We start from the raw sequence: 25,435 nt of genomic DNA on the forward strand, positions 1-25,435 counted from the left end.
AATCCACCAAACATATTTACACATTCAAAATAAAGGGGAAACATAGAGAGGAGCTAATTTGACTCCTAATGGAGCAAATTTATTAACAACAAAATGTAAAATAGAATTTCAGAACTAAGAAATGGTGAAAATTGAACTAACACACATCTATAACAATTATTATACATTAAACATTGGAACAGGTATAAACTGGTACAAATTTTTAAGAAATACAAAAACAACCAATGCCTTTTAATAATAGGATAAACACTGTGAAAACACAGGTAATGAGAACTATAACTGTCCTGCTGCAAAGAAGGAAAACTATACATACACATGTACAAGAAAGTAAAGCAATACACATCAAAACAGAACTGCTTTAGGGAATGGGCATCATGCCATTCCCTAAAGCTGTTCTGTTTTGATGTGAGGCACAAAGGGACTTGACACTTTCCACAATAGATGCCAGCTTCCTGGCAGTTCTTGCATCGCCATCCTGACTGTGTGGCATCACTACCAACGTACTCTGGCGTGCAGGTCAGGTTGGTGGGCTGTGGTTCTGGAGGTACTGCTGCTGAGCTCCCAGCAAACTGCAGCATTTCTGCAGCTGGCTGGTCCTTGAACTGCTTGTGACTGAGTGGCTTTCCTGAGGCAGGCTCCTCATCAATATCATCACTCTCACTGTAAAGTCACATGAGAAAAAAATGATGTTGTAAAGTTCTATCCATGAACAATAACACAGAGAAAATAGTGCTCATGTAGACAGGATTATGTACACAAATGACAAATATATATGTTATTTGGTAAATAAAGTAGTAATTTTACACAAAATCAAATAACAGAATTGAGGAAAACTGATTACATACCTTTCTGAGGAAGGGATTTCACAATCCAGATCACTGTTGGCCTGATCTGGGAAGATTTGTCAGAAGCTAAAACCACCAGACACAGATTAGCGGTGCCATCAGAAGCTAACATATCCGGTATCTCGTCAGCGGTAAATACTTCTTGTTTCTGCTAGCCATTGTGAAAATCAAGTCTCAAAAATATCAACAAACAATCTGAAAAGTCTTCTCTCGTGAAGAAATGTGGGAGGAGAAGAGTAGGCGTTGCAGGTAGACATTCCCTCTGCGAGTAATCCCGTCTACATGTCCAATCAGCCAATGCGCAATATGCAGGATCCCATCAGAAGATTTGCGTCATTCAAATCACGCCTCATACCTCTGAGCCAATAGCGTGATGTTGCATTTTATTGTCTCATCTTTGAACTGTGCAGAATACGGGACCTCCCAAGCGAGAGCCGTTAATTTAGGTAAAATGGCGTCACAGATTTCTAACTAGTTTGGAGGAAGCTAACAACCGCAAGAACAGTCGGGAATGAGTTTGTTTTGACAATAGGAAAATGGATTGCTTGAATCGAGTGGATTTTGTTTTACTAGAACATGGATTATGATCACGAATCAGCAAAGGTAAGACTGAGTTTATGGTGTCGACTTCTAGAAATGAGCTGTTCTGTGTTTGATCGTGGCTGACTTTGTGATCATACAGGAATGAGACGTGTTGTTTGAAAGATGAGACTCAGGGCTTTCTTTTGAGTGGCTGCTTCTCTGGATAGTATCATATTTGATTGTTGCTACGGTGTGTTTTCCTCAGGTTATCTTTGATATGTGAATTTGGCATATTTTACTTCAGGCTTTAGTGTTGGAATTGGGTGTTGCTGAGGTAGAAAACAATATCTATATCGTTTAGACTGGGTTCTTCCCATTATGTGCCCATGCACTGTAGCGAACATTAAGCATCGGAACGACTTTGAAACCGGAAGTAATGCTGAACCCAGTACTGGGTCTGTCAGGTTCAAAAGGTTGCTGAAATCAGTCTCAAAGGAAAGCCAAGGAATAGGCTCCAGATAACGAGGAGCTTCACAAAAGCAACAGTGGCCCAGAAAAAATCCTATTCAGAGTCTGAGATGTAAAAGGAGAAATAGCAGGAACCCTTTTCATGTGTGGATGCTCAGCATTTAAAATCCAGTAAAGGGCACAGACGGCAGACACGGTGCCACCCGGAGCAGCCCCCCACTCCCTCCCTCAGGACAACAAAGCATCCTCAGCAGGACTTCCTGCTCAGCGTTGCCATGGCTGCAAAGGTGGGGAGGGTGAGGCTGTGAGCTGTTTGGTGGTGGCTCTGACTCTGGCTGCCATCTGGAGACGATGCAGCATTCACAAACGTTGTGGAACATCCTGTCCGCAGTGATGATCATCTCAGGATGGTTTAGTTTTAGGACCTAATAGATGCCGCCCTTCATTTCTGTTTATTTGCTTTCAGTCCTGCTGACAGATGTGATCGCCATCAATCTCTGTGGGTTTTTTGCTCTGGAGAGCTTCTCAACAGGTCGTTCGCTAGCTGCCCAGTACCTCAGCTCTTTGTTGACGTGTCATCGATCAGCCCTCGCCTCACTGTCCCCCCACCACCACCACATCCACAGACCTGTCAGCAGCAGCTCAGCAGCCTCGTTGTTCGACTGTCCCTCTGCTTTATGATTTACTGTGTTATTAAACAGCCCGACAGTGGGTATTAGTCAGTGTTTAACTACAGAGATGCTTATTACCAGCTGATGACGCAGGGTTTTTGTCTCACGCGGGAGATTTTCTGCTCAGAGGGTGAAACAACATAAACGTTGTCAGCTGTCATTAGGCTACGGTTTCATTCAAACCACATCAGGTATTTTTATTTTATTTCATCTTTGTGGTTAAAATTAGAGTTTTAGTGAAAAGATAGGACCTTTTTCCTGCCTTTATTTGCATATTTCATCTTGATCACCCTCCCCTCCCTTCATCTGTTGTCACTTCAGTGTGAATCTTAAAGATTTCTGAAGCTTTTAATCTAAATATAGCCATCTGTTAACCCAGCTTGCTTCTCTTTTTGTTCATACCTGTTTTTCATTTAAAACCTAAAGGAACCTCTCAGATTATTTTGGGATTAAGCTTCATTAGCTGGACCAAATCTTAACCACTGAGCTGTCAGTTAAATCTGTATCTTCTTTTGGGATGAGTTTCAGTCAGTACTACGTGTTTTCAGTGATTCAGGAAACTGCTGCATGCACCATGTCTGCTCTGCCACTAGAGACTGTTGTGTTCTAGTCAATGGAGCAACTCAACACTTGCACCGTACACTTCCCACATTCAGAAACTAATGAGGACATTCACTCCTGATGTATCTTCGCGCCAGCGGCATGAAGAAAATAAAGATGTCAGTGTTAAAAGAACATTTTAAAGCTTCTAAACATTTCTTGATTCAAAAAAAGCAAAGAGAAAGGAAGTTTCACTAGTACTGGTGAGAAAATGTTATAGGCAGAGACAATGGAGCAGAGCTGAAGCTTCATAAGAATGTATTAATAATAATATTAAGACAAATAAACTGAGATCAAGCAGCAAGAAGCCGAACTGGAATCACGGCATTGTTCACATCCTTTCATCGTAATTCGCTTTTCCATGCCAGGGACTCATTCCTTTCTCCAGCAGCCTTTGGACAAGCAGGCGGGGTACACCCTGGACAGGTTGCCAGTCCATCGCAGGATGACACAGGCATACAGGACAAACAACCATGCACACACACTCACACCTAAGGACATTTTAAAGAAACCAATCAACCTGACAGTCAAATTTTTGGAAAGTGGGGGGAAGCCAGAGTACCCAGAGGGAACCCGCGTATGCACAGGGAGAACATGCAAACTCCTTGCAGAGAGACCCCAGGCCGGGATGTGATCCCAGGACTTCCTTTCTACAAGGCAACAGCGCTAGCCACTGCACCACTGTGCAGGCATTGTTCACATATTAATCTTACAATTATGGCTCTTAGGAAGATCATCCTAGTGTGTATGGTGTGTTAAGAACACTCTGGTCTGTTCAGAAGGATGATGGGACCACTCTGATCATAAATCTGAGCTTTCAGACATGTTGGATTGTCTTGTTCTGATTTTCGGAGACAAACGAGTGTGCTGCATGTGATGTTTAACCAATCAAAAGGCAAGACGATGGAAGTGCGCAGAAAACTCCTCCTCCATGTTTGTTTACTTCAAAGTCACATTTTGTCTCATGAGATTTCCCATCTGAGCGATGAATGGCATAACAGCAGATCATGTGTAATGTGTAGTATTTGTCGAGCTGCCAAAACTGGTATATCTGTAATTTTGTGATCACCACACGTAATTGTTAAGTGGCCTGTATTTATATAGTGCTTTCTACAACCCCCCAAGGCACTTCACAAATAACCAGTCATTCACCTATGCACACACACGCTGGTGATAATGAGCTACTTTGTGGCCCTGGGGTGCACTGATGGAGGCGAGACTGCAGTTCACTGGCGCCTCTGTCCACCATCAGCGGGCAAGGTGGGTTAAGTGCCTTGCCCAAGGACACAATAACTACGACAGACGGAGAGGGGTGCGAACTTGCAACCCTCCGGTTACAGGGCAGGCACCTAACTCCTCTGCCACCATCGTGTACGTGGTCCCTCATGCACAAAAAGTCAGCCGACGATTTAAAAAACCTGTGGTGAGAACCGGACTAAAGACCAGATTTAAATGTGTCTTAGCAGTCGAATGTGTGAACAGCTCAATAGTTTTAAGGCAGCCACTGCAAAGTGAAAAAGAAAAGGATTGCCTATTTGTTTTGATTTGGATCTAACAGGAATTGAGTGGATGGCTGCTCTGTGGATTGTGGGGAAATCAGGTCAACAGGATATCAGTCTATGAAAGCTTTAACTTAGCAATAGTGTCAATACAGAAATAAATGGGAAGTCAGTGGAAAGATGCAGCTTTTCCTACCAGTCAAATTACAAGCTGCTGCATTCTGTTCGACTTCTAAGTGATGCAGAAATGACAGATTACAATAGATACACCAACAGCGTGAGCCAAAGCCATGTTGCTGTTCTGCATCTCTGCTGAAAGTAAAGTTAAGCAGATGCTGACAGCATCTCATCCCCAATACGGGAAGAAGGTGACAGTGTCACTTCTCTCAGGGATTGAAACGATCATACAGCCACCTGGCAACGTCAGCCTCACTCAACTGCTGCTTTGACCTGCACAAACACACACATGCACACACACCAAGACCTTTTTCTGCCAGAGTCATCAATGCATTACTTAATTTTGACATTTAATCCAAGAGGGTGAAAGGTCATAGCTATCATTTTGGTTTCAGAGGCTGTGACAAGAAACCACAAATCAACTGGGTCTTTCAGCTGCGAGCAGCATGATTCATTTAATCCCACAGGCAAAGGGGATCTTTTTCATCTTGTGTTAATTTGCAGCAGCACATCATGCTTGTAAATGTTTGTCTACCCATGAAAGAAATAGAAATTTTACTCAAAGTGATGTTTGCAGGAAGTGAAGGAAATTCATCCAAGCACATTTCTGTCATCTGGAATTAGAGCAGCGGAGCATGGCTGCTGTTTCTCTTGATTCCTCTCACGTATTATTATTATTATTATTATTATTGATTTTTTCCAGGCTGAGACCAGACAGCAGTAATCTGTTGTGTCACACAGGCAGATACACATATCGGCCCTGCCATGATACAGCAGCAGCACACCCCTAAGAGACACGTTCATTCACAGGCACGCACAACCGGCATACCATTTAACCGGGATATAGAAACATGCAGCATGTAAAGGTTGAGGCAAAGTCATGAGGATCATGGAAGCTAGAAAATCCTGGAGTGAAGCGACAACAGAAGTTAGCTTTCATTGATTTGTTCTTTAGTTTAAAAAGTCACAGCAGGGAGTTTGTGATGCCGCTTTGTCATTTTCATGATTCAACATTTGGAGGTTTACTGACAAACTTGCAATACTTGTTCATTTTGAAATACATTCTGAGTTTCACATGTATGCAGAGCATGAAAATAGTCTCCAACCCCCATTTCCTGAAAGCAAATGGACGGGGAAACGCTCAGGTCAGAAAAAGCCACTCAGATCCATGTCACACTGTAAAATTAGCATTTATGGACACACCCAGTCTGGTTTGTGACCAAAGGCTGTTATTGATTTAGCCTTCAAGAGAGAGCAGAGCATATCTTGGCTAGTGAAGGCTAACTGTTAGGATTAGCAACTCCACAACGTTCAGGCTTGTGTTATTTGTGGATGGATGGAGTTCATGACTTCAAAATGCCTTTCTCAACCCTTAAGCCTTTGGGGAAAATATTCAGTGGACTGAAGTGAGAAAAATAGAAAAAACTTTCCAAAAAAAAAACCTAACAATACCCTACTGTCAAACACGGTGGCGGTAGTGTGATGGTCTAGGGACTGCTTTGTTGCTTCAGGACCTGGACCAGTTGCTGTAATTAATGGAACCGTGAATTTCGCCAGAAAATCCTGAAAAATAATTTCTGACCTTTGACCTCAAACTGCATGCTGGAAAACCCTGTAATAATGCTAAACTGAAACAACTCTATGTGTGTTTAAATTCCTCCCCAGTGATGTGAGAGACTCCAGATTACCATTTAGAAACTTGTTACCAAACAAAAATCTGGATACCGTGGACATTTATTTTTTGTTTCAGTTATTAAAAAAGGCTCAGGTTTGTTTGGTTTACCTGTAAAATCCCTGAAGTGTAATTATAATGAATCTACGGTATTTAATGACTCTCTTTTAACACGTTGAGAAGTCTGAAGTATAAAAGTATGTCTGCCGGTTTGAAGGATGCCTCTCCTGCCTCCAGGCCCTGGTTTAGTCTTCTGATGAATAACACATGAGCTAGGTTTTCATGTTGCGTCCTTGTTGGACGTTTGTTGCCATTCTGGTCTTCAAAGGAGCAACAGGAGGGAGAACGTTGTCTCAAAAGCCATGAAGGTGGGTTTATACTTCGGTGTTGCTAAACTGAGAAAGTTGGTTTTAGTTTACCTCTGGCTCATGTATCTTCTTCAGCGTTTTGTGCGAACCTGCAGGCTGAGTTCCTGTGGACAGACACACAAAAGGGTCAGCCTAGGTTTGGTTTGTTTTGAAGAACGTTGACAGTATGAAAATCTTCATCTTCAATCAGTGTTTCCCTCCTGTTCCTCTGAGCCTCAAGTCAGGAGTCTGAATGAGGCGCAGAGCTGTGGAGATGGAGGGGAAAAGGGGGAACGCTGGGAGTTCAAGCTCTGAATTGAGCTCACATGGAGCAGAACCGAGATGGGGGAGATAATGATTGTTTGGTGAGGCGGAGGTGGAGTGATTCACCATTCTGGAGTTGGCAGCTCATCAAACGGTCCCCCTGAACTGTGATGATTGATGCTACTCCCCTCACCAGACTGGCTGTTGCATCATGGGAATGCATATCCCTAGTTGTTGGGTTGTTTGTGAAGACTTTTTATTCTTCGTGCTGATTTCTTTCAACGACTAGACCTTATCTAGATTCTGCAATCTAGATCATGTAATCCCAACTTTTTAATATTTTTTTTACATTTGTGTGTAAACATAATCCCATTTCTGAACACTTCATTTTCACAGAATTTTCTTTATAAATCATTTATAAGTAGAAGAAGTTTAGCAGGTAGCTGTCACATTACACACTGAATATATTATTCCTGCAAAGCCTCGGCAGGCCAGATCGTGTGTACACGTTTGTGACACCTCGCGTATCGGCTTCTCTGAGATGCTGACAACGCTGTAAATCCAGCCTACAGCTCTGCTATTATCGGGAATAAGAAAGTATGGATACTTTGGTCCAAATAAGAAATAAAATGAAACCTGTTCTGATAGAAAAGTATAAAGGAAACTTTGTGAGCAACCCTGGTGGAAAATGCACCATAAATTCCCCCTGCTCTGTGTGTGGTGTGTAATGCTGATCTGTGCTGAAGGCTAGATGCAGCTAATGGCCCAGGTAAGTGGTTCTGTGCTGATTGTTGTGAAGGGCCTGAGCGCTCTGCCAGCATCCCTCACTCTCCTTTGGGGTTGTGCTGCAGGAATGCGCACAAGCCGTGAGCAGCACCCGTTTTTCTGAGAGATAACCCCTCAGAGATCTGACCTCCTCAGCTGCGACTGCAGAGGTGTCGGGTTCACGGTCTTCACTTGAGAAAGCAGGGCAGAGTTGAAGCTAGAAGTAGGCCGTGACGGTGCACGCACACATGCACTTTATTCTTTAATGCGTGGAGCGTGGATGCTGACTTAGGTGTTTTTATCAGCGCGAGCTGAGGTGTGTCTCTTTTACGACTTGGTCATTTTTCTGCATCACGCCGTTCTGCATCACTTTGCAGCGGCATCATGAAAACTCACAAGTTGTCACGGGTGGAGAAGCTGTGGAGGGTGAGTGTCACACCTTTCCTGGGATGTTTTTATAATTTCCTTTATCTTTTTAATAATATCTTTCATCATTGTGTTACTCAACACTTCAGAAGCATGTTGAAAGAAAAAAAAACGTGGGAGGTGTCGAGGCTGTTCGCTTACTTTACAAAATTCTGATGATATAATGAGCACTTGGGATGACAGCTCACATTGTGATTGTTGATGTTGGGGGGGCATTTATGCTAAATTACAGTTTTTAATGTGCTAAAACTTGTCAGATGCTCAAACAACGCCACCAGCTTGTCTCTGAAGTACTGAAAACCCATTTTTTCACATCAGTTTCTGCTTTACTGCAGTTTGTAAAAGTGGTTTTAAAACTTCTTTTAAAATGGTCTGTATGTAACTTGGGTTGCATTTTATGGGTTAAAAAATCTCTAAATCAGATGCTCAGCAGCCAGTGGTATTTCTTTCACCTTGCACTCGTTTTATGGGCATTCGTATTCTTTAAGCAAAAGCTACTAATTTGCAGAGTGCTTCCTCGTTCCCATCATGTTTTATTAATGTTTATGTGGAAGTTTTGCTAAATTAAATACATTTGATTTGTAGAACTTTTATCAAAGCAATAATAGTATGAAGAACTTAAAGCTCTTTTGAAGGTGCAATATTTCTAAAACAGATTTTTACATTAAAACAGATTTTTTACACTAAAACACATTTTTTTTGGAGGGTAGAAGTTACCCAAACAACCTATTGCACTGCAATCTAAAATGACAAAGATCCATTTTTCTTTAGAACATTGCCAATTTAATCAGTTATGTACTATGTGTGCATCATGCTTTTCTTCATTCATCTTTTATTAGATTCTTTACTGCCCGTTTTTCCTATTTGATGCCCAGATTCCCAGCAACTATCTGGATTAATATAAAGGAATTTTCTTTGGTTAGAAGCTCAAAAAATCACCTAGCTGATGCATAACGAGGTGGAAGTCTCTGTTCCTCATTGCTGTTGATTATTGGTCAGAGAGTTAGTAAGTGGCCACAAGATTCACTAAAAAGACACATCTTTGGGATGAGTTCTTTGTAAAATGTTGTGTCAGCACCTTGTTGCATGATTTATCTAGTATTTAATTGTCAAATTGATGATAAAATTACAAAGAATTTCCTCTGGATTTTGATGTAATTCCAGGGTAACACTTTAGTTTAGGGAACACAAATTAACCATTAATTAGATGCCAATTAATATGCACATTAGTGGACTACTAAGTCTGAACTAGTCATTATTAAGAACTTACTGCTTATTACCAGTGCTGTAATTCTAATATTAACAGGTCATAAATTAAGAGTTTTATCAAAATAAGCAATTCATGATGGTTTGTTAACTGAAAGCAAATGGTTTGTTGCTGATTAACGCACATACTAATTAGCTCTGACTTTAGAATGCCTTTATGTGGTTAATTGATGGTTGTTTGGTGTTTATTTACCAGAACATAATATTTTTGGTTATAATGCAGAATAACTATTCCCCTTGAATTACTTCTTTAAAAGCCACATATTGATTTGAGCTAATTAGTATGTGCGTTAATCAGCAACAAACCATTTACTTTCAGTTAACAAACCATTATGAATGGCTTCTTTTGATAAAACTCTTAATTTATGACCTGTTAATATTAGAATTACAGCATTGGTAATAAGTTCCTAATAATAGCTTAATAATGACTCATTCAGACTTAGTAGTCCACTAATATGCATATTAATCGGCAGCTAATTAATGGTTAATTTGTGTTCCCTAAACCAAAGTGTTACCTTCCAGATATGAAAACTTACTAAGAGCTTATTCGGAATATGCCAAATAGATGTGAGCAGCATTTCAATAGTTTATGATTTAGAAAGTAACGTCCATTTATGCTCATTTTTAAAATGCCATTTTGACTCTATAACATATTTGTTGTTTGAACATTCTAAATTATACCTTACCAAGTTTATTTATAAAGCACATTAAACACAGCGTGAAAGCTGACCAAAGTGCTGTACAATAAAAACAGACCTAAAAGCAATAAAAACAGACCTAAAAGCAATAAAAACAGAGACAAAGGACTATAAAAGACAGAGTAGGTAAAAACAACCAATGGCAAAATCCCAAATCCTAGAAGTGGGTTTTCAGGAGGGACTTAAAGTGAAAGAGACGGTGCCTGACACAGAGGGGAAGAGCATTCCAGAGTGTGGAGGCAGCAAACACAAACTTGTATTTCTTAGTGGGCATGTGGAGTAACCTGAGGTCGGCAGACCTCAAGGCGTGCGTTGGAACATAAGATGATTAGGTCTGTCAGATAGGATGGCACAAGACCAATCAAGGCTTTAAAAACCAGGGTCAGAACCTTGAACATTACCCTTAAGCTGACCAGATGCCCATGTAGACGATCCAGAATAGGAGTAATATGGTGTTGTCTGTCAGTGGCTGCTGCATTAAGAACCTTCTGAAGCCTATTAAAGGCAGAGGCAGGGACTCCATGATGTATTTCTATCAGAAATGCAGAAAACAGTCTGTCTGTCCATCTGAAGTAGTGTCACCTGTAGGATGAAGTCACAGATGGTGTAGTTCAGGTGTTGGGTGTTAGTCGACACATTCTGTAGCTGCAGCAGAGATGCAAACAGCTCTCTGCAGCAAGCAGGAGGCGAGAACTTAGTTTGGGTTTAATAAACTGAAGTTACAACTCAGCAACTGATGCATCTGTGCCTGAATTCAAAAATCTGCTTTGACAGATTTGACAAAAAAGTTTAGAAACCACACTGAAAGTTTGGTCTTGTCAGAGCAGATGATGTGCAGGACACTGATAGTGTCAGCCGTGTGTTGGAAAAACTGTCGTTCAGAAAAATGTTGGTGGTCTGGGTTGTTGTCTTGCTTCATGAACCATTTTGTTGATATCAAATTATAGAAAAGACATTTTTTAGGAGGTAGTTTTGAACGTGATATTTGAACCATTTACATGACTCATTTAAACAGTTTCAACTTTAAATTTTAAATCCAGCTTGTTATTGAAGTATGTGAAGTTTTCTGTTGTTACCATTTAGAAAAATGTTTATATTCATGCAGAAAATCACAGAAAATGAAGAGATCAAATATAAACGCTGGTCCTGTGCTAGTAAGAAAAAACAACTTAAAAAGTAACATTAATTTAGAATGTTATAGAACGCTTTAAGACACTTAGAATATTCCAGCAAATTTTACAACATTAAGTCACTGTTAAATAATACTAAATGTTTTACAGTTATTACAAAGTTTGGTGAATTCTTTATAAAAACAGATGACTGTGGAATAATTTTGAGCATTATTGAGCAATAGATACCATATTTGAGGATTTGCTTTTTGTCCTCTTCCTCCTCTTCATCATCGTCACTGATGGTGAGACCGGCTGGCACAATAACTGTCCTGCTCTGTTTTTCATAGAAACTTTATAGAAATCTGCTGGACATATTCAATATTCTAATTGTTATTGTTACTGTTACCATCATTATGAAAATTACGTCTGAAAAATTGTCACATTTACCCAGAAATACACATAATTTCTCTATTCAGGGCGTATGATCAAACATGGCAGCTTTGATTTTCATGCTACAATTTCACTAAATTAATTAACATAAACAACACAAATATCCTTTTTTAGCACAACTAATCAAACTTGTAAAGTGTGAGTTTCATAAACCACTGTTAGTTTTAGAGAGTCGACTGTAAACAGAGGAAGAGGAGACTGAGCTAAGGCAAGTTTCCAGTTCTACTAATATTTGGCGCATCGCAGACCTGCACTGATTGGCCAATGAGACTAGCTTGATCTCTGATGATTGATTGGTTGGTTCTAAGACTTCATGAAAAGACACACTGACATCATTTATGATGTGAGTGGAAGTGTCTAAACATCGACGCTGGTCCAATAAAAGGGTAATTCTGTATCGTTTTTGTAGCAGATGGTAGAATTTTAACTTCCTTAAATACTGCACTCAACACAGTTAGCATCACAGCTGCTCATCTTTAAATTAGCCATATAATTGTGTTGATTTCATTTATAATATACATTAATTGTTGTGTGAATATTTAAGTTGATCTGAATCACCAAGCAAATGTTTCTCTCTGCAGATATTCTCTGTAAATAACTGCTTTGTTCCTGCAGGCTCAGTGTTTGATTGCTTCTGTAAATACAAAGATTATTCAGAAATCACGTGAAAATTACTGTTAAATGTGACGTTATGTGAGTTTTCCCCACACGGTCCTCAAGCACTAATGAAGAGAGAATGATTAAACACTCCCTAGTTTTGTTAGCCGGAGGTCCTTGGAGACGTAAATCATCCTGATGAAGAAAAGCTTTAGAGATGCAGAACAAACGATGAAGTGATATTTATGCATGTGCTGCTAATTTACTTTTAATCACCTCTAAATTCATCTCTTCTTTCCAGTTCTGTTAAAAGAATTATCACTTTCTCTGATTTATTTCCCACTGAGCCATAATACAACTCTGACCTTTGTTTATTTGATCATTTCTGACTCACTAAAGAGTGATCAGCTGCTGTCGGGTCTTTTTTATTACCTTCCCTGTTGAGGTTTTACTCCAACGAGGTTGTGTTTAACACGTGCAGTTCAGCTTTTAATTTGAAACGTTCTTTTCCTTCTTGTATTCTAAGTCATCGGCGAGTGCACACCATACAACAACAGTTCACAAAGCTCGTAATCTGTATTTATGAAGACTGGATCAGCAGATAGTACTCTGTAAATCCTTGCTGACTCACTCTGCATGTCTCTTTTTAATATGCACACCTGCCCATGTGCTTTTCTCAATGAGCACTTTTACCATTTCCTTGTAGACTTAATGCACCGGTGGCACAGAAGTTAAGTGCTTTCCCCGTAATCGGAAGGTTGCAGGTTCGAGCCCCGCTCAGTCTGTCGCTGTCGTTGTGTCCTTGGGCAAGACACTTAACCCACGTTGCCTGCTGGTGGTGGTCGGAGGGACTGGTGGCGCCAGTGCTCGGCAGCCTCGCCTCTGTCAGTGCGCCCCAGGGCAGCTGTGGCTACATCGTAGCTCATCCCCACCAGTGTGTGAATGTGTGTGTGTGAATGGGTAAATGACTGATTGTGTTGTAAAGCGCCTTGGGGGGTTTCAAGAACTCCAGAAGGCGCTATATCAAATACAGGCCATTTACCATTTACCATTTCCTTGTAGACTTAATGTGCCTAATTTTCTTTCTTATTGTTTGACTCTTGGCCTCTCATTAGTCTGTCTGCTCGGTGTTTTGGATCACTTTTGAATCCTGCTAATTTACTGCAAAACATATTTTCCTAAATGAAACAGAAGAGAAATTGGGATGTTTCATCTTCTCTCTCTGAGCTGAAATAGCTCAAAACAGTTAGTGACTGATAAATGGGGAATTTATTTTATTTTTTTGTGAGAAAGTTCAGTCCAGTTTTTTTTTTTCGTATCCCTGTCTTGTGATCTGCTTCATTTTATGTTTTGATGCAAACGGATCATTTCCAAGTATAGTTGTTGTTATAGTGCCACATTTTTAAGGGCTGGTTTCTGGTGTGTGTAGCTGGCGATGGTGCGCTTGCACATAATCCACTACATTCGTCTCCAGTGCCGCGATTCTTCAATGTCCAGACAAGGAAGTGTGTGTTTATCACAGCATACTTTTTATTATAACATATACAGACACAGAGATTCCTATAACATAATAATGTTGAAGTAACATTGCAATAATATTTATTTGCTTGTCTGATTTCATTCACATGTAAACATTTGAAAAAGTACATTTTTAAAAATGTTTAAAAAGAACGTTTTAAATGTCAACTTTAATTGTGAACTTTACTCATAATTTTAATGCTTTTGCAATGGTCTCTAGTAGGAATGAACGACATTTGAGTAGTTCTCTGGGGAAAAAAAGCTCTAGTGCGCCTGTTTGAGGACACAGAAGTCAGCTGGAGGAGAAAGTTGCTTCAGAAAGGAGGATTTGGAGTCTTAAATCCTAATATTTGGACATCTTGCCTCTGATTAGCTAACAGCAATGTGACCCTACAATTGACTCTGTTGGCTTTACAACATTGATGTTTTATCTGCACAAATAACACAAGCCTGAAGGAGTTCTGCTGCGTTGTGGAGTTGCTAACGCTAGCGGTTTGCTTCTATTAGCCAAGATGTCTGCTGTTTCCTCGATGCTAAATCAAAAACAGCCTTCCCCGTTGCGATGGGTGAGTTCATGAAAGTCAGGTGACAGTGTGACGTAGATCTGTCGAGCTCTACTGAACAGAGCATTTCTCTGCCTGTTTTCTGCCAGAAGTGAATGCGGGAGATAGTAGAGAGAGTTTAGATTTTGTGTGGACATGAGATCTCTGCTTCTTGCTATTTGATACAGATGATCTAGTTATAGCCTTAATGTGACTGGAAAGGTCACTAAATGGTTAAATGTTATAATTGCTCTAATACCTTATTTACAGCACTTTTGTCATGTATGTTACATTTTAGTTTTATTTTGTTCAATGCACAAGTATTTAAAAATCTATTAATTGTATGTGTCTACATTCTGTATTGTCTTGTTTTAAGATGGTAAACTTGTTCTCTTAAAGATCTAGTGACTTTGCTCATTCTTCAGGTTTTAGGGATTTATTAAAGTGTACAGTTTCATCTCAGAGTTGTTTGTGGAAGTGTGAGTTTCACATTGTTAATGTACAGTGAGCACCCCCTGTCCATTCCAAAATCAACATTTCACTTAAAAACACATCTGAAACAAATAAAAACTACATATTTCCAAAAATTAGTGATATGGGGTTGGACTAGAAATCACACAGAATTGAAATGAACTACAAAGACCCATTTATTTTAACGAAAATTACGAATCATTTTACTACTATTTAAAGGGATACTAGGCTGTCTTACTTGCTTTTAGCCCCCCCCCCCCCCCCCCCCCCCCCCCAGTGTCCATAATTAATTATCTGCTGTCAAAACAAAAGTGAAACTTTTCTCCTCGCTGTGCGTGCGTCTTTTTAACACCTTAATCTAACAGCTATATTGTCTCCTCAGCCTTCCTTGGTGTGCCGTTATGGGTGCATATCTGATGCAGGGGCGTTAACACCTTTCTTATATCACCACTCTGAAGACCGATGAGCGTTGTCAACAGGTTTACTGACATTCAAAAGGGTAAAACTAAAAACAAGACAAAAAATACAGTTATGATATACATATGTGCAGCATAATATGCATTTATATACCACACTGCTACTACACAGCATATGTCACAGGTCTAATTATGAGAACTTGTGCTATTGCTGCTATCCAGACGACCTCCAAAATCACGAGTAACTAGCTTAACAAAGGGACTAGCTTACAGCTAAATACAGCATCAGCGGGCAACATATTGCACAAAAACAAAGTTGCAACTTATACTTTAAGTACATACCGGCGATACAACCATAAACAGAAGATGTAGACAGTGTTTTTTTTTCCAACAGGACACCATAAACTGTGTGCCGATATGTTTCCTTTCTTCTTGCTCGCTTGCTTTGCTAGACTGAGCGGACTTCCTGTTCAATAAAGTTATTTAAAAAATAAAGCCGTTTCTAAAGTGCACCACTCGTAGAAACCACAGAGGGTGCTGTAAGCACATAATGAATAACAACTGACTGAGAATGATATTTTAGTGATAAAACATTTTTACAACTTTTAGTGAAAACAGAACACAGTGTCTACAGGAGTGAGTCATCACAAACAAATCAGCTGTGTTCATGATCTAAAACATGCAGGAAATGTGGTGGAACCACGGGTTGTGGCTCGGCATTCTGAGGTTGCAAGTGCGTTATTCTGGCCTATAAAAGGTCATTTTAGCACATACTGGGTCAGGAAAATGATTTAAAAACATGAAAAAGTTACACAGTGTGCCTTTAAGTTCCTCAAATGTTTAAAGAAAAACAAAATGACCATACGATTTATATAATCTATATTTTTACTGTTCATTGCTTCGGCAGCTCTTGTCCCCTAGCAGCTGAATCACTTTATTTCTCCTGTCCCCTTTAAGACCTCCTCCAGATGGCCTGAGCTGTTCTGATTCCTCTGATCGATTTGAGGTGATGATCCTGAGGCAGCTGCTTGTTGTTTTAGTCGAGATGTGCCAAATTTATCCCTAGGAGGACATTAGGTGCATGTCTCCCTCTAGTAAACAACACGATTCAGGCTTTCATAGAACAGGAGGAAACAACTCAAAAGCGAGGGACAAATCCAACCGGTAAACGAGAATTACTGGTTGGTTTAAATATGATTACACACACTGACAGTATCCAGATGCTGTGATTGTGATCTGACAGATGTTTGATTTTCCTCTGAGTCATGGTAGGATATTCCTGGCTCCACAGCACCACATGCAGCTTTTGTCCTGTAAGCACTGAGAGTTTTAAGATGCTGCCTTTGATGACTAAGACGTTTAGCTCAGGCCCCTTAATCTTGGAAATACGAGGGTGTGTCGTTGGGTTTTATCTGAAAGCCACAGAGTTCTGACTTTATAACAAGGACTGAGCGGCCTAGGCATTAAAAGTTCAGCCAATCGTAGCATCAGGAAAAATTAAAGTCCTGATGTCCTGTAAAGGGACCACGAAGACGAAGGTTAAATAGACTCAGAAGGCACGTTTACCTCTGGGAACCTACTTTTCCCTCACAGTCTTTCTTCTGAAGAAAGCAATGTTACACCTTCAGACATCAGTTGCATGCAGTTTTAAACAAAAACCCAGTTTGGTGATGTTTTTGGAGACAAAAAGCTTGCATTAGAGGCAGCTAGTTAAAGTCTGTGAATATTCATATTTCAAGAAAGGAAATATTAAAGAGGAACTAGGTCATTTTGGCTTGCTCTTACCACCCCCTAGTGTCCATTTGTAGAACTGAAAGCAAAACCTATTGCTGTGCGCTGGTCTTTTTAACACCTTAATCTAACAGCTGACATGTCTCCCCAGCCTTCCTTAGTGTCTACAGGAGTGATTCATCACTAAAATAAACAAATCAGCTGTGTTCATGATCCAAAGCAGGCGTGGGGAACCCTGGTCCTCAAGGGCCGGTATCCTGCATGTCTTTGCTCCAACCTTCTGATTGAGTGGTTAATTCACCTGTGCAGAAGCTCATCAAACACTGCAGAAGCCTGTTAATCACCTGCTAATTGAAATCAGGTATGTTGAAGCAGGGTTGAAACTAAAATGTGCTGGATAGCGGCCCTCGACGAACCAGGGTTCCCCACCCCTGATCTGAAACATGTAGAAAATGTGCTAGAACCAGACTGCAGCGTCAGGTATGTCACCAGATTAGTGTTGTGTTGATCTGAGTTTACCCCTTGAGATCCGTTTTGGTTCCATCCAGCTGGAACCATCCAGTCACAAAACTTAACCCTAACCCTAATCACCCACTCACCAAAAATGCATGTTTTGCATAATTACAATGTAATACATTATTCTGTCAGTGCAATTTTATGTTGTTTTAGGGTTATGATTAGGCTAAGGGTTAGGACACGTATTTTTTCCGGAATGGTTCCGACTTGCGGCTAGTTAGAGCCGAAACAGATCTTGAGAGGTGAGCTCAAATTGACGTAACACCGGCAACTGTGAAGTTGCAAATGCGGTATTCTGGCCACGGGGGGCAATAGGGAATGGGTGGCACTTCATTAACCCTGTAAAGGGTCATTTTTGCAAATACTGGCTCAAAAAAATAAAAAATATATGAAAAAGTTGCAAAGTATCCCTTTTAATAAATCAGCCACAGTTTAAAGAAATTAAACTTGTGGGTAAATACTACAGTCCACGTTACACTTAAGATCAGAACTGTCAGCTTTAATTAAAAGTTAGAACCATCCAAATTATGCCAAGCATGCAGTAATGACATCTTTTTATGTTGCAACAGTTTTTGTTTTAAAAGCGTGTGCGGAGGTAAGGTCAGCAGGTAATAAGGATGGCATTTGCTTGTGGAACAATGTGCGGTCAAAGGAGCTCTCAGTGCAAAGAAATCTGATCACTATTATTCCGTGTAGACATTTTCTTAAGAGTATAATGATGTAAAGGCTGCTGAGTTTCAGATAAATTCAGTCCAAAGGAAGCTACTTTAGTTAGATGGATAAGCCACCTGTTCCAAAGTAAAAGCCATCGTGAAAGCTGCAATGTTGTTTTGATGTAAAAAAACCAAAAAGGGCAGAATTCTAAAAATATGATGCAGAGGACAGAAATGAAGGTGGAAAGGCCCAAATATGACTAACAATTCAAAACAAAACAAGTGTGTAAAGCATCACAGAAGACAAAAGATGTCTTTTTGCAGATCTCTGGTGATTTAAAATGTCATGTCCTTTCAGATGGTCACACATTTGAGACAAGAAAAGAAAATGTATTTCTGTTCTTTTAAAAGCTGAAAATTAATTCGGCGGTTGGAGTTTGAACGCTGTCAGCTCACTGATCTGAGAGTGAAATGCTGTTTTAAATAACAACAATAGAGTTTTGTTTATGTTGATGGGAAATGTTTTGCTGGTTGAGCTGGAGGCTGTAGGAGAAGTATTAGGATATGCTGATGTATTTAATACGAGAACAATCTGAAGGAAACAAAATACCACGTGCGTGTGTGTGTGTGTGTGTGTGTGTGTGTGTGTGTGTGTGTGTGTGTGTGTGTGTGTGTGTCCAGACAACACAACAGTTCATTAATTGTTTCTCCTGAAAACTCCTCTCTTGGTGAAAGACCAATAATGAGTGTGATTAAAGACTAGAGCTTGTTAATTAGCCCGCTGTAGTGTCCAGACAGTGAGAAACAGCTTCTACCTTCAGTATGAAAACCTCTCGTGTTTCCTCTCTGTTCCACTGATGACACAAGAGCACAGTGACGGTCTGTGATGAGCTGCGAGGTGCGGCCTGTCTGAGTTCAGACTGACTCTAGATCAGAGGGAAGCAGACAGCAGCACTTACAGCGAGCTGACCAGGTGTTCTGTTGGGTGGGGCAGCTGGAGGAGTGGTGGAGGGGACGTGACTGATGGCTGAGCTGGTCCATGCTGACAGCAGCTGATCCCAAACCGCTTGTTTGTTTTTTATCAGCATCCATCAGTGATTGAATACATTTTTACTCATTCTCTTGTTCTGCAGTCACTTTTCCTTCAGTCTGTCTTGAGGGTCAGCTTCAAAGAGTCCTATATGAAATCCAACTTTATTTCACATCAAACCTGTTTGTTCATCCTAAAAGTGTCCGTTGTAGAGTTTTTGTATTGATTGTAAAGGTTTGCATTATTGTCCTGCTACGATTAAAGCTGATGTGCAGCATCAGAGCAGGAACCTGATCCTGGAGCAGTTGCCTCTTTGTTTAAACTACTTTTCTTTTACCTGAGATGACCCGGATCTTCTGGGCCAGCTCACATCTGAACCATCTTTCCTTCTACTCATACCCAAACCTGTTTTCCAACTTTTTTGATAACCACACACACATATATTATATTTAATATCAAAGGCATGCTTCCAAAATGTGTATTTTGATTGAAATTTGAGATTTCTTTAGACAAATTTAGATATTTTATTGTGAAACCATCATGCATGCCATTTTTTTATTATTAGTTTTTAGTAAGATCCAATTAACTTCAGATTTGTTTGTGAAAACATTAACAAGTCAATTAGTTGTTGGATAAAAGGTAAACAGCCCTTTGTCATTGGTTCTGTCCATAACATTTATGGACAGGATTTCTAGGCGCAGCCGTGGTGCTGAGGGTGCAGCGTTTGGTGGCAGGAGAATCTCATCTCTGCTTTATGCGGACGATGTGGTCCTCCTAGCTTCATCAGGCTCTGACCTACAGCTCTTGCTGGGGAGGTTGCTGAACCAGTCTGCTGTGGCGAAGAAGGAGCTGAGCCTGAAAGCAAGGCTCTCAATTTACCGGTTGATCTACCGCCCAATCATCACCTATGGTCATCAGCTTATTCGGTAATGACCGAAAGAACAAGATCACGGATACCAGCAGCTGAAATGAGTTTCCTCTGCAGGGTGGCTGGGCTCAGCCTTAGGGGCTGGACACACTGGAGGCAACAAATGACCGCGATCAGCGAAATTCGTCGCTGTCGCTTTTATTACCTGACACACGGGAGGTGGCCCGCGGCAAAGCTACGCGTCTACGCTTTCTGTTCCATGGTGAAATCAAAACTTCCATTGTCTTGTTTGGCTGTGTCAGGTTGGAGGGAATTAAGGTTATTTAAGCGGTTCAGAGTTAAAAAAGTGGTAGATATGATGTTTCACAAGGTGCTGCTAGAGTTATGTGAAATCTTACTTGTGATTTTACTATATAAAACATAATAATAATCAACTTCTCCTTCATGTTTGCTTGGAGATGTACGGAGCATCCTGTCCGCTCATTAGTCAGTGAATGAAACCTCCGTTGATTGGTCCTCTTCCAAGCAACAGCGATGAAAAGTTGAAAATATTTCAACTTTCTGGGATCGCGTTCCTGGATTGCCTGTGCACGACACGTGCACGAGCGCAAAATTTCACACGCACGTTTTTCGCGTTTTGCTTAGTAGGAGGGAGACCCGCGATTGTCGCTTTGCCGCGCATGTCTCATTGAAAATGAATGGAGGAGAGGCGATGTCGCCTCCCGTGTGTCGAGCCCATTAGGGATAGGGTGAGGAGCTCAGACATCAAGGAGAGACTCGGAGTAGAGTCGCTGCTCCTCCATATTGAGTGGAGTCAGTTGAGGTTGTTTGGGCATCTTGTCAGGTTGCCTCCTATAGGTGCCTCCCCAGGGAGGTGTTTCAGATATGTCCTGCCAGCAGGAGCCCCCTGGTCAACCCAGGACATGTTGGAGAAAGTCTGTCTCCGAACTGGCCTAGGAATGCCTTGGGGTCCTGCTGCAGGAGCTGGTGGAGGTGGCATGGCGACAGGATGGTCTGGAACTCTCTAGTTGGGACGCTGCACCTGCGACCCGGACCCGGATTAGCAGAAGAAGATGGGATGAGAGACGAGATAAAATGTTAAGAATCACGTGATTCTGGAGTCAGAATACACATGAATTTAGGCAGAAAGTGGTAAAATATAGCTTTTAATTTCATTTCAGTTCAACAACCAGCTCTACATACAATGTAAATTGTTGAGTTGCTAAAACGGTAATGTGTAAAACATCTTCAGTCCTGCATCAATTTAAAATCCAATTGTTTTGTCCCTCCTAAAAAAATTGATTCAACTCTGTTAGAAAATATTAAAGGTACAGTAAGTAAGAATTTTATAGTGAAATTATCATAAACAGTCCAATGTCTTAATCATGTTGGAAAGATGTTTACATTCATACAATTCTTCTTAGCTGGCTGGAGGGGTTGTCAGTTTTTCTCCTGTCAAACTGGCCAAAGAGGGACATAAGCCTGAGTCTTGCTTCTGCGTCAGTGTGGAGACACGCAACACCATTATCCATTAACCATTATACGGACGGAGTCGAGCTCTCTTTTCTAAACATCCGTCCGTCGAGACGGAGAACGCAAGCCTGTGATTGGTCAGGGCACCCTTGTCGTTCGTCTACACCACCACCATTGCACCCTCAAAAACATAAAGAGAGCTGAGAATAACTAGCGGCAGACATGGAGAAGCTTGAAGAACACCTCGTGAAAAAAACTCTAAAAATAGGAACGTTTAATTCCCCCATGACTGGAGGAGTGAAAAGATACAAGCATTTTATTTGTGGACGGAAAAGACAGGAAACGTGGGCTTAGAGGTGGTGAGCGCATGCAGAGGTGGAGGAGAATGAGAAACACATGTGTCTGTGTTCAAAAGTCCCTTATATACAACATAAAAAATACCCACAATATAAACATACTACGTAGGACCAGATACATGCCAGGATACCACAGAACAGCACTACACCCTCTGTTGCCCTGGCAGGGAATTGCATTGCAACACTCCCCAGGAGACAGAGAAGCATGAGGGCAAAATGTCTCCGTCCGTGCATGCGTGTCTCTCCCTTTTGGAGCTGATGGAGAAGCATGACTCAGGCTTAAGTCTTTGTTTACAATCTGTGAGCCTTCAAGGTTGCAGGGTCTGAAACAAGCTATCTCTGCTGCTTTGGCATTTGCAATTCAGTATGTTAGTCAGTAAAAACAGCGGTACAGAAGTTACTTCTTGTACCCCTAAGAAGCTACAAAATCTTTTTTGTTTTTTACTCTAATATCAGGTGAAGAAGGCCAGAGGCTAACGTTGAGCTAACAATGCTGGCGGTGAATTACAAACAATTGGCTCTAAAATGTCTCAAGTCACAGAATGGGAGTGGCAGAGTCACTTGTATGTTTTGAAAATGGGATGCTGTAGCCAAATCTGACCAGAGCACAGCATTCTTACATTTTGCACCTTTAAGCTTTGTAGTAGTGTTGAATTTGTCAGGTGCTGATAACCACCTTTGTTTCTACTCTTCATGAGTGTAGCTGTTTTGTGCTTTTTGGGTGCTGAAGGGGGAAAATTATGCATTTATATTTATGCATTTCCAACAAAACACCTGTGTGTGTGTGTGTGTGTATGTGTGTGTGTGTGTGTGTGTGTGTGTGTACGCACACACACACACACACACACACACACACACACACACAAACTGTAACTGCTGTAATTGATTGCATTCTAGGTCAGCTACTTCATTATCACAAAATTCGATTTTGAGCTTTTATTTTAATAACTGTCATAATCTGGACTAAAGTTGGATTATGTATCCGTATTAAAAACCCCTTTGATGCTTTTGCTACCCGAGTTCAGTTTAGACCACCATAAAGATGTCAGATAAGCAGTGATCACTGGGGGGAGCTAGCATGCAGAGGAAGAGTTTCACGTTTATTGACAGATACATAAAAAAAGCTGAACGCTGGTCCCCTGGAAACCAACACATTACCAACAACTGCAGCAAGAATGCATTTAAAGGTTATGGTGCATTTTTAACTGCAGCAGACAGGATCTGGTTAATAAGCCATGCCTGGAGATAACAACACAAGTAATTAAGCTGAATATAAATGTTCGTGTCAGCTTAATGTGTTTTGAAAAAGAAAAAGTCTAAGCTGCTCTCGATCATCTGCATTAGACTTAATGCACTACAGTTTTTAATTGTTTAATTACATGTTTATGTTGTAACAATACTTTTGTTTTTGACCTTCTTGAAACCTTCCATGGTTAATTTGTTCAGAGTGCTGCTCTAACTCTGAAGGAGGTGAGATTTAATCTCTCACTGAAAAGCTCCAGAAAGCCCGTTTGAGTGAATGACAATAAAGAGAACGGAAACAATCACACATTAAGGATTAAACAGAGGAGCTGTCCACAGCTGAGGTGCTGAAGTGTGGCTCAGAGTTCCTCTGGGCCACAAGTAGCGCTTCACACCAAATGTTGTGTTAGACACACCGTATGGTCTGTTAACTTTCAAACAGTTGTGCAATAAAAACAAGCATTTCATCTGCAAGTTTTAAGCCGTATTTATATCTAAATGGTGCACATTTTTCTGCTTCTTCTGACAGCTTTTTGATGCTCAGAGGCATGAGTGAGGTCACTCAGAGCTGTGATTCCTATCTAACAACAGAAGGCGCTAAGTTGGCAAAGGGATGAATGCATCGGGAAGATGTCCTCGTGGGATAGACTGCTGAGTTAGTGCTTCAGGCGACAGAACACAGAAGGTGATGCTGATGATGAGGAAACAGTGAGGAAGATCTTTTACAGGGTGTGCCATCAGCAGATCTAGAGCCATTAAACAGGAAAATCCCACTGCATCCTATTGTTCTAGGATAAAATTCTTACTTAGAAAGTTTCCTTTCTACTGCTACGAAACACTTCCAAACTCTGCATGAGAAACTCGCATTGTGGACTTTTTTATTTTACATGAGATATTTGGGTTCTCTTGCCTCCAACAGATGAGTAGTTCAAAAGGCTCGGAGCGCTGCAGAGGCTGAGCACAACTTCTAAAAGGAAATCTCTTTTTCTACACACACATTGTGTGTGTGTGTGTGTGTGTGTGTGTGTGTGTGTGTGTGTGTGTGTGTGTGTGTGTGTGTGTGTGTGTGTGTAAAACCCAAATAGATGTGCGAACAAGAGCATGGCTTGTGCTAGCGCAGATGTGACACATTCTTGTTGTACAAACTGTGTTTCAGACCTGGAACTATTTCTGCTCAGAGTGGGAGGAAAAGGTGTCTCTGCTTCCTGTTGGCAGATGGTTTAGCGGTCTCTGCATCATACTGTGCTGAAAAGGATACCTATACATATGGACACACCAGCTTTGTTTTTGCCTCTGATCCCCTGAACGCCGGCGAGTATCGTCAGTTACAAACATGTTGTAAACTAACTCTTTAAATCCCAAATAACTGAGCCACACCAACAACTGAAAGTATTTTGTTCTCCTTGCATTGATTCCTGTTTCCATTTCCTGTGTAATGGACTTGCCAGTAATGACCACAGTGATCTGATAGAAGCTGACAGGTCTCCATATTATCCGTTTCTGTGAGCTCAGAGCTGAACTGTGCAAGTCTGGGAAATAAAACCAAGATGGGAAGGGCTGAACCTTGATTTCTCATTTGCTTTGAAGCTACATGAGAAAAAAAGTTGCAGAAATAGGAAATAACGTTTTCCAGTAATTTTGCTGGAATCTTTGCCTCCTTTAAGCTCATTTTTTAGGCTTTACATTCTAATGTCACAACCTCAGCATCTCTGTGATCTCTGAAATTAGTTTATTCCTGCTGAAAGGATTTTTTTTAACCATTAAAAGCAACGAAAGCCCTCGAACTGTCCATATAGCATTTAATCAAAACTGGTGTAGGCCAAGACAAATTTTAAAGAAAACCAAGAGAAAATCGTTCAGTTTGGAGGGTTTTTTTCTGCTGTCATCTGTGACACTGAAAAAGTGAGCCGAACCTCCCACATCTGTGCGCTCCGCAGCTCTCCAGCGGGTCTTCTGCTGAACTCTGCACCGCCTGCCTCCGCGCCCACGGGATCTTCATTATTTTAGCAAATCGCTGGATCTTCCTTGAACACTTTGCGCGGATCTCTCCCCCTCTTCCTGCCTCTCCTCCGTGGCGTCGGTCTGCGCCCTCCCTCGCTTCATTATCCTGCACCTGCAGGCAGCGGACGTCTTCTCCCAGATTGCTCCTCTCCTTTTTTTACCACCATGACTTCCACAAAAGACGCGAACGGGCCGGGGAAAGCGCCTCAGCAGAACGATCAGGTAAGTCCTCAGATAAC

The 25,435-nt window shown here is 41.0% G+C and overlaps 1 protein-coding gene across 4 annotated transcripts in view; it reads left to right on the top strand.

Annotated features, from left to right (window-relative positions):
• The window catches only part of LOC107383946 (A-type potassium channel modulatory protein DPP6), a 99,081-nt gene that overhangs the window by 26,260 nt on the left and 47,386 nt on the right, over nucleotides 1–25,435 (top strand). The window contains exon 1 of one of the 4 annotated variants that reach the window (XM_015956873.3): nucleotides 24,259–25,418. The exons of the other annotated variants lie outside the window; for them this stretch is intronic. Coding sequence (XP_015812359.3) covers nucleotides 25,362–25,418 — 57 coding nt within the window. The 5' untranslated portion in view covers nucleotides 24,259–25,361. Of the gene's footprint in view, nucleotides 1–24,258; nucleotides 25,419–25,435 lie in introns of those variants that run through there. 4 annotated transcript variants of the gene reach the window in all.

Source organism: Nothobranchius furzeri, chromosome 11 (genome assembly GCF_043380555.1).
Source record: "Nothobranchius furzeri strain GRZ-AD chromosome 11, NfurGRZ-RIMD1, whole genome shotgun sequence".
Taxonomy (NCBI): domain Eukaryota; kingdom Metazoa; phylum Chordata; class Actinopteri; order Cyprinodontiformes; family Nothobranchiidae; genus Nothobranchius; species Nothobranchius furzeri.